Raw genomic sequence first — 12,500 nt, 5'->3', positions numbered from 1 at the left:
CAGACAACAGCAATGTTGGCAACAAACAACAACAACAACAACAACAACAGCAGCAGCAACAGCAGCAGCAACAGCAGCAGCAACAGCAGCAGAAACACCAGGACGAGCAGCTGAGGTCTCTACGTCAGCAGCTTGAAGAGAAAGACAAAGTAATTGAAGCAGAGAGGAAGTCCCTTCAAGAGAACTACAACCAGGAACTGGAGAAACTTCGAGAGAAATATGAACTGAAGTTGGGTGAACAACAAAAACGTAAGTAGACAGAATTATTGTTGGGCAGTGAATTCACTGCCACCCTCTTTCTTTTGCAAATGAGGTAACCATATATCTCCACTACAGCCAGATAGCAGTTCCTGTCCCTCTATTATACACAAGCCCTTTTGCATTCAGATTATCAAAAGCAATGCTTATTTATTCACATTGTTTTGAATTAACCCCATGACAATGGTTTTTTTTATCAGACAACTAGGTTGCACTGATGGTAATCATCTCAGCCGATCTCAGCAACTAGTACTTGATAATGGTTCAGCAAATATTTACATCAACTCCTTTAAAGCATCCACTGTTTATTTATGTAAAATGTCATTGCTGCGAGGACTGCAAATTCAATGAAACTGGCATGGCTGGATGCGACTGTAAATTCCATGAAGGACCAGAAGAATTTGCTAAATGTGTATGAATTTGATAGGAATTCATAGTGGAAATGGTGGGGTAACCACCAAAACTGCTGCTTTTATACTATTATGGTGATGAAGTCTCGAACTGAGTTGGAAATATTTACATGAAGAGTCTAACAAACCTATCAGATTCTTTGAAATTTGCATGGTGGCCTCTGTTATGGATTCTGTGAGTAATAGTGGATATTTATAGCAACCAGTTGGCAAACAGGTGTAAAGCCACAGCAGATAGGGCTGTGTTTATTTGCATCATCTGATTCAAAGTGAGTACACAGCACACGTAAATTTACGTCAACCAGTGTTATGGGGTTAACCTGCATTATCTCAAAGATTTGAGATTTCTACAATGTGATTGCTTATTTTTAGGATGACATTGTAGGGTAGGTATGAGAGGCCAGAGCCGGTCAGTTTGAACATAAAGCAAGTAGAATATTCTGGTCGGATATGGCCAGTTTAAATACTGAAGGGTGAATTTTTCATCCCTTGTTATAAAGTCAGCCCTCTCACTAGCGCTGGTGCCGTGTAAAAGGCACCCAGTACACTCATTGAAGTGGTCGACATTAGGAAAGGCATCCAGCCATGGAAACCATGCCAAAGTAGACATTAGAGCTTGGTGCAGTCTTCTGGCTTGCCAGTTCCTTCAAACTGACCAGCCGATGCCAGCTTGTCTTAACGTCATGTGATTCTTGTAAATGAGCATCACTGTCATACAAGTGGTGCTGTTCGTTTTGGGTCTTCTGTGAAATCCATGCCTCACATTATGGGGTGGTAGTGGTGGATGTCACCACCTTGCCTGAAAATAGGTGAGGGTTGGCAACAGGAAGGACACCCAGCTATAGAAAATCCTCCATCAACAAATTCGATCTGACCTATACAAGGATGGACAAATGAATATTAAAAATGATGATGATTAGAAACTGTCTTCATCATATTGTCTACTTTCCCATGTTTGAATGGGTCAGATGGAGTTTGTTGCAGAAAAGCTGTCTTTCTTGTTACCAATTCCTACTTGGAAACAAGTCTCCACATGGAATAGGAATCTCTGAGCACATCAAATCACAAATAATCCGAACATATTTAACCCTTTTGATACCAACCTGGTTGAAACCACTGCTGGTACTGTAGTACAAATGTCTTGTTTTTATAAGTTTTGAATTAAAATCATCCACCAAACCTTAATCACAATTTATGTTCCTAACACTAGCTTAATGATAATTAAGTTATTTTACTAAATTCGTTATTATATTTAAAATCAATTGTAAGAAACACAGAACATCTCAACTGAAATATGGTAACAAAAAAGGTTAACAAATGATTAATTTAACCCTTTCAATACTAACCCAGCTGAAACCGCCTCTGGCTCTGTAGTACAAATGTCTTGTTTTCATAAGTTTTAAATTAAAATCTTCCATCAAACCTTAGTCACAATTTATGTTCCTAACACTAGCTTAATGATAACTAAGTTATTTTATTAAATTCTTTGTTATATTTAAAATCAATTGAAAGAAACACAGAGCATCTCAACTAGAATGTGTTAACAAAAGGGTTAATGGAGAACTGGAAACAAAAATTACACTGTGTGGATATGCCTTTTTGTCTACAAAGTTTGCGCAACATATCAAGGAACCCATGTGTGTGTGTGTATGTGTGTGTACGCATGTACTAGTAATCTTATGATCCTTATTTCGTATGTGATGTATATTTCAGACCTGACTGAAAACCATGATGACCAGCTGTCTGCAATGGTCATACATTCCGATGCGATAAAGTCAGAACTGGATGAAGCTCACCAAGCAGAACTGGAACAAGTCCGAGAGCAACTTAGCAGCAAACACTCAAAGATGATGGACAATCTAAACAAGAAGCATCAAATGAACATTGAAGAGTTGGAGAGACAATTTCAGGTCAAAATTGAAGAGTTGGAGATAAGACATCAGGTAAGAAGTGATACTTGAGACTTTGGTCTGAGGCTTGTTGATGGGAATGTCTGGACACTTGTTATATCACTGATGACCTCTTGAGGCCTACATTTGAAGGCTTGTATATTTACTCTTTTTACTTACTTGTTTCAGTCATTTTGACTGTGGCCATGCTAGAGCACCGCCTTTAGTCGAGCAAATCGACCCCGGGACTTATTCTTTGTAAGCCTAGTACTTATTCTATCAGTCTCTTTTGCCGAACCACTAAGTTATGGGGACGTAAACACAACAGCATCGGTTGTCAAGCGATGTTGGGAGGACAAACACAGACACACAAACACACACACACACATATATATATAATATATATATATATATATATATATATACATATACGACAGGCTTCTTTCAGTTTCCGTCTACCAAATCCACTCACAAGGCTTTGGTTGGCCCGAGGCTATAGTAGAAGACACTTGCCCAAGGTGCCACGCAGTGGGACTGAACCCAGAACCATGTGGTTGGTAAGCAAGCTACTTACCGCAGAGCTACTCCTGGATATTAGGTGAGTGTGGGTTGATCCTTAGGACATGGTCTAGTCTGGGAATTGTACATAGGTGCAAGCATGACTGTGCGGTAGGAAGCTTGCTTCCCAGCCACATGCTTCCAAGTTCAGTCCCATTGCATGGCACCTTGGGCAAGTGTCTTCTGCTATAGCCTCAAGCCGACCAAAGCCTTGTGAGTGGATTTGGTAGAAGGAAACTGAAAGAAGCCCGTTGTTGTGTGTGTGTGCCTGGGTGTGTGCATATGTGTGTTTGTCCCCTACCACCTCTTGACAACCAGTTTTGGTATCTTTATACCCATGTAACTTAGCAGCTCAGCAAAAGAATCGCTAAGTACCGGGCTTAAAAAACGCCCCAAAGTACTGGGGTTGATTTATTTGATTAAAATTCCTTGAAGGTGGTTCCCCAGTTGGCTGCAGTCCAATGACTGAAACGAGTAAAAGATACAAAATTTCTGGATTTTGGTGATGTTTGTGTTGGGGATTATGAACAGGTGTGTCTAAATTAATAGAGTTCTCCGAGCATAGGATGGAGGTGTATGGCTAAGGGGTTAGGGGTACTGGACTCCTGATTATAAGACTGGTTTCAATTCCTGGATCTGGTGATGTGTTGTGTTCTCAAACAAAACACTTGTTCCAGTCCACTCTGCTAGCAAAAGTGAGTAATCCTAGGATGGATTTGTATCCTATCCAGGGGTTGGGTGATATACACACCACAGAATCTGGGAAACCAGCTTTATTAGCCTGTGACTTGGGAAGGACCTTTGATCCTTTTTTGTTTAGACTGGTGTTGGCAGATACCGGTGTTATGCAAATTGGCACCCGTGCTGGTGGCACATAAATACACCCCAATGTCATCCAAATGGCACCTGTGCCAGTGGCATGTAAAAGCACTTGTGACACTCTATGATTGGATGGCGTTAGGAAGGGCGTCCAGCCATAGAAACCATGCCAAATCAGATTGGAGTCTGGTGCAGCCTTCCAGCTTGCCAGCCCTGGTCAAACCATCCAACCCATGCCAGCTTGGACAATGGACGTTAAATGATGATGATGATCATAGAACAAAATATTCTGTGGAATTTGATGTGTCTCTTCATTCTCTGAGATCAAATCCTGCTGCTGTTAGCTTTGTCTTTCCTTCTTTTGGCATCAATATAAATAACCGAATCCAAATTTCTGACCTTGTGTTAATGATTAAAACATGTATTTGTGTATTTTGATATTCCAGTTGGAAGTCGAATGTCTGAAGAAGGAAATGGAAAGCCCTGATGCCAAAGAAGAACCCTGCATCTCGACAACCAATGTTGGTATCCAAGTAAGTATTTCTCTTTCTCTCTTCAGCTAATGATAAGAATTCTTCCCTCCATCCAGTAATAAAAACAAAAAGAAACACCAGACGTTGCCGGTCCTTTGTCAAACAGCTTTTGACGTATGGAGGACAGATCTGGATATTAACCGGGTCTTTTATGAGGATTTCCCCATTATCTTCTTTTAGGGAAGGACAGGCAGTTTTTCTCTGTTTGGTGGCTATGGCAAAGGAGGTGGTATGGTTGGTGAGGTTGAAAGGATTGAAGTGAGACACTTTACTCTTTGGCCAAGCCCTCATCAACTTTTTCGAGTTCCACTTGAAGAGGAAAGTGGTTGGCCATGAGGGAAGTGCTGCTCCTCGGTATTTTTGTTGATAGGTGGGTGAATGTGATAAGGATGGCTCCCTGTGATTGGACCTGATCTCTGAACATACATTTGTAGATTGGATGGGATGAGAAGGAGGAGAGATGGGTGCCTGCCTGGGGTGCCCTTGGTGGTTGGGGTGACCAGGATGTGTAGAGTTCCTTAGTTGCTTTTGGGCCGGACTCCGTCTTTTGTGGTTTTTTTATTGTTTAAATTTTGTTTATTGTTAGTTTTATTATTTACATGTTTGTTTATGTTAAACCCCACTTGTTCTTTTGTTTTTGTATTACCTTTTTGTTTTGTGTTCAGCCCTCGTGGCCAAGAAAAAAAGATTATTATTATTATTATTATTGAGTGAGAGAGCAGTGCATGCCATCAAAGTGACACTAGGGTAAAATATACGAAACCCAGTATACTCATCATGACTGTCCGTCTGATAAGGGTACACTAGGCACATGCATCACAACCATATGTGCGCGACATGGTGATCTCATATCAAGATGAACAGCACATGACCTTGCAGGTGGGGCCCAGTTAGAATTTCTTCTGGTCGAGTAACCCATTTAGCTCAAAAGGTCCCTGAATAAGGGTTGTTTAAGGATGTTGAACGAAACACCCATGTTTCCAGAGGTGAATTATCGAAATCCCAATGAATTCCTCTCAACACATGGCTATGATGCTCCCCCACTACTTCTGTTCATGATCAGAGATGCACATATCGTCAGCCACTAAGGGACATGCTCAACTGGTTAAGGTCAAACAACTGACAAGCAAATCTGTGGTATTGAGCAGAATATTTGCTGTAGCCCATCTTTTATACCAAGACAAAACAATGTACATGATAACACTTCCAATCAGTTAAGCTGAGAAGCCACAAGAGCCACTGCCTGGTACTGCATCAGGGCATTATTATTATTATTATTATTATTATTATGGTGGTTAGCATGCCGGGCGAAATGCTTAGCAGTATTTCATCTGCTACTATGTTTTGATTTCAAATTGCACCGAGGTCGAATTTGCCTTTCATCCTTTCGGTATTGATTAAATAAGTACCAGTTATACACTGGGGTCGATATAATCAACTTAATTTCCTCCCCCAAGCTGCCCTTGTGGCAAAAATTTGAAATCATCATTATTATTATTATTTCTTGGGAAAAAGTGTTACGGGTTTGATTAAAGAAAAAGTTTATCTTTTCATCTCTGCCTAGATTCTGACATTTTAAAAATTATTCTAAGATTTTGATGTGAGAATATTTTGGCTTAAAAAGGACTAATTTGAGACATTATTACTTCTAATAACTTTTGACATTTTAGATTCTGAAAAATTGTCATCTTTGTTTTGAAGTCATTAAATTGCCTAAATAGACGAAAAAAAAAAAAATATATATACACATGCACACACACACTCACACAAACATACATACATACATATACACACGTGTGTGTGTGTGTGTGTATTTATATATCCATGGGCACTGACGTGACTGTATGGTTAAGGTGTTTTGCTCCCCATCCATGTTTTTAGGTTCAGTCACACAGATTGGCAACTTTGGCAAGTGTCTCTCACTATAGCCCTGGGCCAACCAAGGACCAAAGTTTTGTGAGAGGATTTGGTAGGCAGAAACTAAAAGAGGCCCACTTTGTGTGTGTGTGTGTATGTAATGAGTATATTTATTGAGTACTTGGGTCTAGTTGGTTTGACGGGCAGCATTTCAAAAATTAAAGTGTATTAAAAGTTTTAAAATTTGGTACATTAATATACTTTTCCAAGCTGAATTGCTGGAATTATTTCACTTTTTCCTGAAAATTGTTTTTAAAAAGCTAGAGGTTTAAAGTTTGATCATTTTCACCCAGTCAGGAAACAGGATTTGGAAGTTGTCTGTGTGTGACTGCATGTGTTGTCAACATTCTGAAAATAATATGTGTTGTTGACATTCTGAAAATAGCATGTGTTTTTATATGAAACTGTTAACAAATCAAATTCTGCTTAATGTACCACATATAACTCTTCATAACTTTTTTAAAATTTGGAATTTTCATAAAATTTTTGTGAATTTGTAATCTACATATGGGAATTCATAGAATTATGCAATTTTTGAAATGATGGCAGTAGGGTGTCACTTAAGGCCTATTTAGCTATTATTTTAAGCATATTTCATGACCAGGGTACAAGCAACAGAACACAGCTTTAACACACCTGGCATCTTGTAGAATATATTTGTCAACACATGCTTTCTTGCTGACAAAAGAGTTCTCACTATGGAAACAGGCTTATGAATGGCTAAAATTCCCAAAATTTTCAAACTTTAATTGCTAATAACTATTTATTAATTTGCAGCAAAAATGATTTTAATGTCATTCATTAGCCTATAAAAGTGTATCAATACACTGAATATGAAATCAATTCAAACAGGAATTGATGCTGGCAGCCAAACCAACTAAATCCGAGTACTTTCCCCCATGTATGTGTGTCTATATATATATATATATATATATATATATATGGCCAGGAGTGGCTGTGTAGTTAGTAGCTTGCTTACCAACCACATGGTTCTGGGTTCAGTCCCAGTGTGTGGCACCTTGGGCAGATGTCTTCTACTGTAGCCTCGGGCTGACCAAAGTCTTGTGAGTGGATTTGGTAGATGGAAACTGAAGGAAGCCCGTTATATATATATATATATATGTTTGTTTGTCTGTGTTTGTCCCGCCCCATTGCTTGACAACCAATGCTGGTGTGCCTATAACTTAGCAGTTTGGCTAAAGAGACTGATAGAATAAGTACTAGGCTTACAAAGAATAAGTCAAGGGGTCGATTTGTTCAACTAAAGGCGGTGCTCCAGCATGGCTGCAGTCAAATGACTGACACAAATAAAAGAATATATATATATATAAATAAATAGGGTTAAGCAACAAGTTGCTTAGCCACATACCGAAAATTTAGAAATAGCAGTCAAAACCCGCTTATTCCTATTTACTACAAATATAGCTCCACATATAACATTTACTTGTAACTCACATATGCAAAAAGAAGGAAAAATAATGAAATCAAACAGTCTTCGGTCAGTTGTGGACTCGTTTCTGGGTTAGAATTATAAAGAGCTCATTCCGATCCTCAGCACAACAATCCAATAAATGCTATTTACCTTCCTCTTGCATCCTGATCCCGTGCCATCGGAGGTAGAAGATAGTCAGCACAAACCAAATCCATATAGACAAATAGGCGCATGGCTCAGTGGTTAGAGCGTCAAGCTTATGATCATGAGGTTGTGAGTTTGATTCTCAAACCAGGCTGCGTGTTGTGTTCTTAAGCAAGACACTTTATTTCATGTTGCGCCAGTTCACTCAGCTGTAGAAATGAGTTGCGACATCACTGGTGCCAAGCTATATCGGCCTTTACCTTTCCCTTGGATAACATCAGTGGCATGTACAGGGGAGACTGGTATGCATGGGCGATGCTGGTCTTCATAAAAATAGCCCCAGGTTGTGTGTTTGCTGGTGAGGCGACTTTCCACCCAGACTTGTACCCTGGAGGGGAACCTGATCTTTTCGGTTTGAACAGCTGTTTTTTCTAGCGGTGTCATATGAAATTGTCACCCATAATTATGACCCTAGTATTGATCTATTGCATTTCAATCTGTTTTAGGGTTACTTAGGTTAGGGGTGGAGGGGAAGGTATCTTTTTTTCTTCACAAATGTAAATAAAACCAATCTGTTTCTTAAATGAGGGACATATTCATACGGCACAGAATACTTTTTAACTCAATAGACGTCATTGATTGGTTGAAATTGCAGAAATTGAAGAAAAAAAGCAACAACAAATATCTTACAAACCATAGAATTTTCTCAATAAAGCCAAGAGAAAAAGATGTTTTATAAACACATACTACTAGTATACGAAGTTTAAAATTTTTTAGTTACCTAGAAATTATGTTAAAAACTGCCATTCAAACCGAAAAGATCTGGGGAACCTCTTAGGTGCACCCATGGTCATTTGTGACCGACAGAATTGAGTTAAGAGTTATATACTCTTTACTCTCTTTTACTTGTTTCAGTCATTTGACTGCGGCCATGCTGGAGCACCACCTTTAGTCGAGCAAATCGACCCCAGGACTTATTCTTTGTAAGCCTAGTACTTATTCTATCAGTCTCTTTTGCCGAACCGCTAAGTTACAGGGACGTAAACACACCACCATCAGTTGTCAAGCAATGTTGGAGGGACAAACTCACACACACATATATATATACATATATACGATGGGCTTCTTTCAGTTTCCGTCTACCAAATCCACTCACAAGCCTCTGGTCAGCCCGAGGCTATAGTAGAAGACACTTGCCCAAGGTGCCAAGCAGTGGGACTGAACCCGGAACCATGTGGTTGATTAGCAAGCTACTTACCACACAGCCACTCCTATATCATCATCATTGTTGTTTAATGTCCACTTTTCATGCTGGCATGGGTTGGATGGGTTTGACTGAGGATTGGTGAGCCAGAAGGCTGTACCAGGCTCTATATCTATCTATCTATCTATCTATATATATATATGTATATGTGTGTGTGATTGTGTGTTTTATTTTTCGTTCTACACACCCAAATCGGCTCCCCACATCTATCATCGTAGTAGTAGTAGTAGTAGCAATGGTGGTGATGGTGGTGGTGTGAGAAGGAGCAAAGTACTGGCCATCTGGCCTGTTAGTCATCATCAGCTGTTATTTTATGATGACTACCACCACCCTCTCTTTCATCATCCACTGCCTTTCCTCTCTGTTTTTGATTCTTGTATATTGATTGTAATGCTATCCTTCCCCTCCTTCCACCACCACCACCACCACTCCTTCCGAGTCAACTTGAGATGTATTACCCTGTGGTTAGTCCAGTCAGTGTGAGCTTAGTGGTGGTGACAATGATGCATTATCCACCAATATGGTGATGTGTGTAAAGGAGTAGAGCTCTGAGTTGGTGGGTGGGTGGTATAGGAAGGGGGGTGCTCTGAGTAATTCTTCTTCTTCTTCTTCTTCTTCTTCTTCTTCTTCTTCTTCTTCTTCTTCTTCTTCTTCTTCTTCTTCTCTTCTTCTTCTTCTTCTTCTTCTTCTCAGGCTATTATCTGCTTATTTTTAATTTTTAAAAAAGTATTACCAATATTAATTAATACTTGTCAAGAGCTGGCAGAATTGTTAGTGTGCTGGGCAAAATGCTTAGTAAAATTTCGACTGCCCTGACGTTTTGAGTTCAAATTCCACCAGGGGGTCATCCATTTAGAATCAATAAATTAAGTAGCAGTGAAACACTAGGGTCAATATAATTGACTAGGCCCCTCCTTTTAAATTTCAGCCCTTGTGCCTTTTGTAGAAAGGATTATTATTATTATTATTATTAGGTGGTGGACTGGCAGAGTTGTTAGCATGCTGAACGAAATGCTTAGTATTTCATCTGTCTTTACGTCATGAGTTCAAATTCTGCTGAGGTTGGCTTTGCCTCTCATCCTTTTTGGGGTCAGTGAAATAGGTGCCAGTCAAATAATAGGGTAAATGTAATTGACGTCTCCCTCCCCTTGAATGCTGTTTTGTGCCAAATTTGAAACCATTATTATTATTATTATTATTATTATTATTGAGGTTGACTTTGCCTTTCATCCTTTCGGGGTTGATAAATTAAGTATCAGTTGCGTACTGGGGTCGATCTAATCAGCTGGCCCCCACCCACCAAATTTCAGGCCATGTGCTTTTGGGTTCAGTTCTCCTGTGCGGCACCTTTGGAAAGTGTCTTCTACTAAAGCCCTGGGCCTTCTGATGCCTTGTGAGTGACTCTGGCAAACAAACTGTGAAGTCCATTGTGCATGTGTGTGTATAAAGACTCTTCTGTTTGTCCTGAATGTCAAACTAATTTTGTTTATTTCCTCACCTGTCTCTGTCTTTTTTTTTTTTTGTACCATTTTGAACCATACCTGTGTGTGTGTTGGTGTTTGTTTTCTTCCCCACTGCTTGACAACTTGTTGGTTCATTTATGTCAGCAAAACAGACCAATGGAGTAAGTACCAGACCTAATAAGTACTTGGATTGATCTCATCATAGCAAGGAAAAGCAGATGTAAAATATATCATCATCATCATCATCAAGTTCACTTTTCCATGCTCTATTGAAGCAGATGTTCGCCAGCTGGATGCCCTTTCTGTCACCAACACTCACCTACTTCTGAACCTGGCGATAGTTTCCCTAGTTCTTCCAATGTGAACAGCACACACACTCACACACACACATATATAAAGTACGTGGGTGGCTTATTAGCAATTTATCAACCTAAAGGCAAATTTATAGATGTCAGTAAAGTAACAGAGGGTACAAAGGGGTACCAGCATTGCTAGAAATAAGAGTCAAAATGACTCATTAGCCTCAAAAGTACTATCTTAGTAAGCTGACAAGGGAGCAAAGCTCCCTGTGGTCACAGATAGAGCCATATCACCTGATTTCAAATTTTGATGTGGATCATCTTAATTCTCGTTAGTGTCTCTTACTAGAGTTAGTCTCAACCCACCTCTTCAACTTATAAGAAGAACTATTGAAAACACATTCTGATTTCAAAAATGGTAGAAGTGAAAACTATATGTGTGTATATATATTATGTGTTGTGAATTTATAGAAAGAAACCCCATAAAACTTAACAATTTAGTTAAAAATGGAGAAGAGCTGCTAAAATATATAAGAGAATTTTAATTTATGCAGACGATCGTTTCGTACAGAGATATAAAAATGATGGAAATTCATGGTAGAATCAAAGTAAATTAAATTTAATCATCATCATTGTTTAAGATCCTTTTTCCATGCTGGCATTGTTTGGACGGTTCGACTGGAGTCTGGGAATCCAGGAGGCTGCACCAGGCTCCAGTCTGATCTGGCAGTGTTTCTACAGCTGAATGCCCTTCCTAATGCCAACCACTCTGAGAGTGTAGTGGATGCTTTTTATGTGCCACTGGCACAGAGGCTGGAGGAGGCTGTCAACGACCATGATCAGTTCGTGTTTTTTACATGCACCGGCACGGAAGCCAGTCAAGGCAGTGCTGCCATCAGCCATGTTTGGATGGTGCTTTTTATGTGCCATTGAACAACACTGCTTGTATGTCAGTTACACTTGTTTACGATTAGTGTACAATGTGAAAACAGAGGGACACAGACAAACACACATGATGGCACAAACACCTGCATACATTAGGATGAGGGTGATAGCTGCACAATGGGCTTGTTTTAGTTTCGGTCAACCAGATCCACTCATATGGCAATGTTTGGCATGGGCCTATAATAGAAAACTCGTGCCCAATGTGCCGTGCAGTGTGACTAAACCCAGATCCATATGGTTTTGAAGCGGATTTCTTAATCACATAGCCATACCCAACCTCCTCCAACTGGTGTGTGTGTGTGTGTGTGAGAGAGAGAGAGTAATATATATATATATATATATATATGGCTTTGTGAGGTTTGCTGATACATATTTATGAAGGAGGTAAATCCTGGTAAGAAAACTGAAAAACCAGTGGCCTTTGAGTGAAATACTTTACTATATTTGTTCTTCACCAAGTTACAGACACTCCCTTATTCTTACTACAAGAAATGCAGCGAACAATAAACTATGTCAACCAGAAAGCTCATCGTCATTATTATTGTTGTTCACCCATTGCAACTTAAAGA

The 12,500-nt window shown here is 39.5% G+C and overlaps 1 protein-coding gene across 10 annotated transcripts in view; it reads left to right on the top strand.

Moving 5' to 3' along the window:
* LOC118760840 (golgin subfamily B member 1-like) overlaps positions 1-12,500 on the top strand; it is a 276,733-nt gene that overhangs the window by 235,994 nt on the left and 28,239 nt on the right. For 6 of the 10 annotated variants that reach the window (XM_036506355.1, XM_036506349.1, XM_036506348.1 and 3 more), the window contains 3 exons: positions 1-249; positions 2,382-2,611; positions 4,381-4,466. The exon at positions 1-249 is cut by the window's left edge and continues 157 nt beyond it. In XM_036506355.1, the coding sequence (XP_036362248.1) occupies positions 1-249; positions 2,382-2,611; positions 4,381-4,466 (565 nt within the window). Of the gene's footprint in view, positions 250-2,381; positions 2,612-4,380; positions 4,468-12,500 lie in introns of all 10 variants that reach the window. The other 4 variants (XM_036506351.1, XM_036506356.1, XM_036506350.1 and 1 more) reach the window with 2 other exon arrangements.

This window comes from Octopus sinensis, linkage group LG10 (assembly GCF_006345805.1).
Source record: "Octopus sinensis linkage group LG10, ASM634580v1, whole genome shotgun sequence".
Taxonomy (NCBI): Eukaryota; Metazoa; Mollusca; class Cephalopoda; order Octopoda; family Octopodidae; genus Octopus; species Octopus sinensis.
Note: the sequence above shows the minus strand (reverse complement) of the source record. Positions and strands in the feature narration are given on the sequence as shown.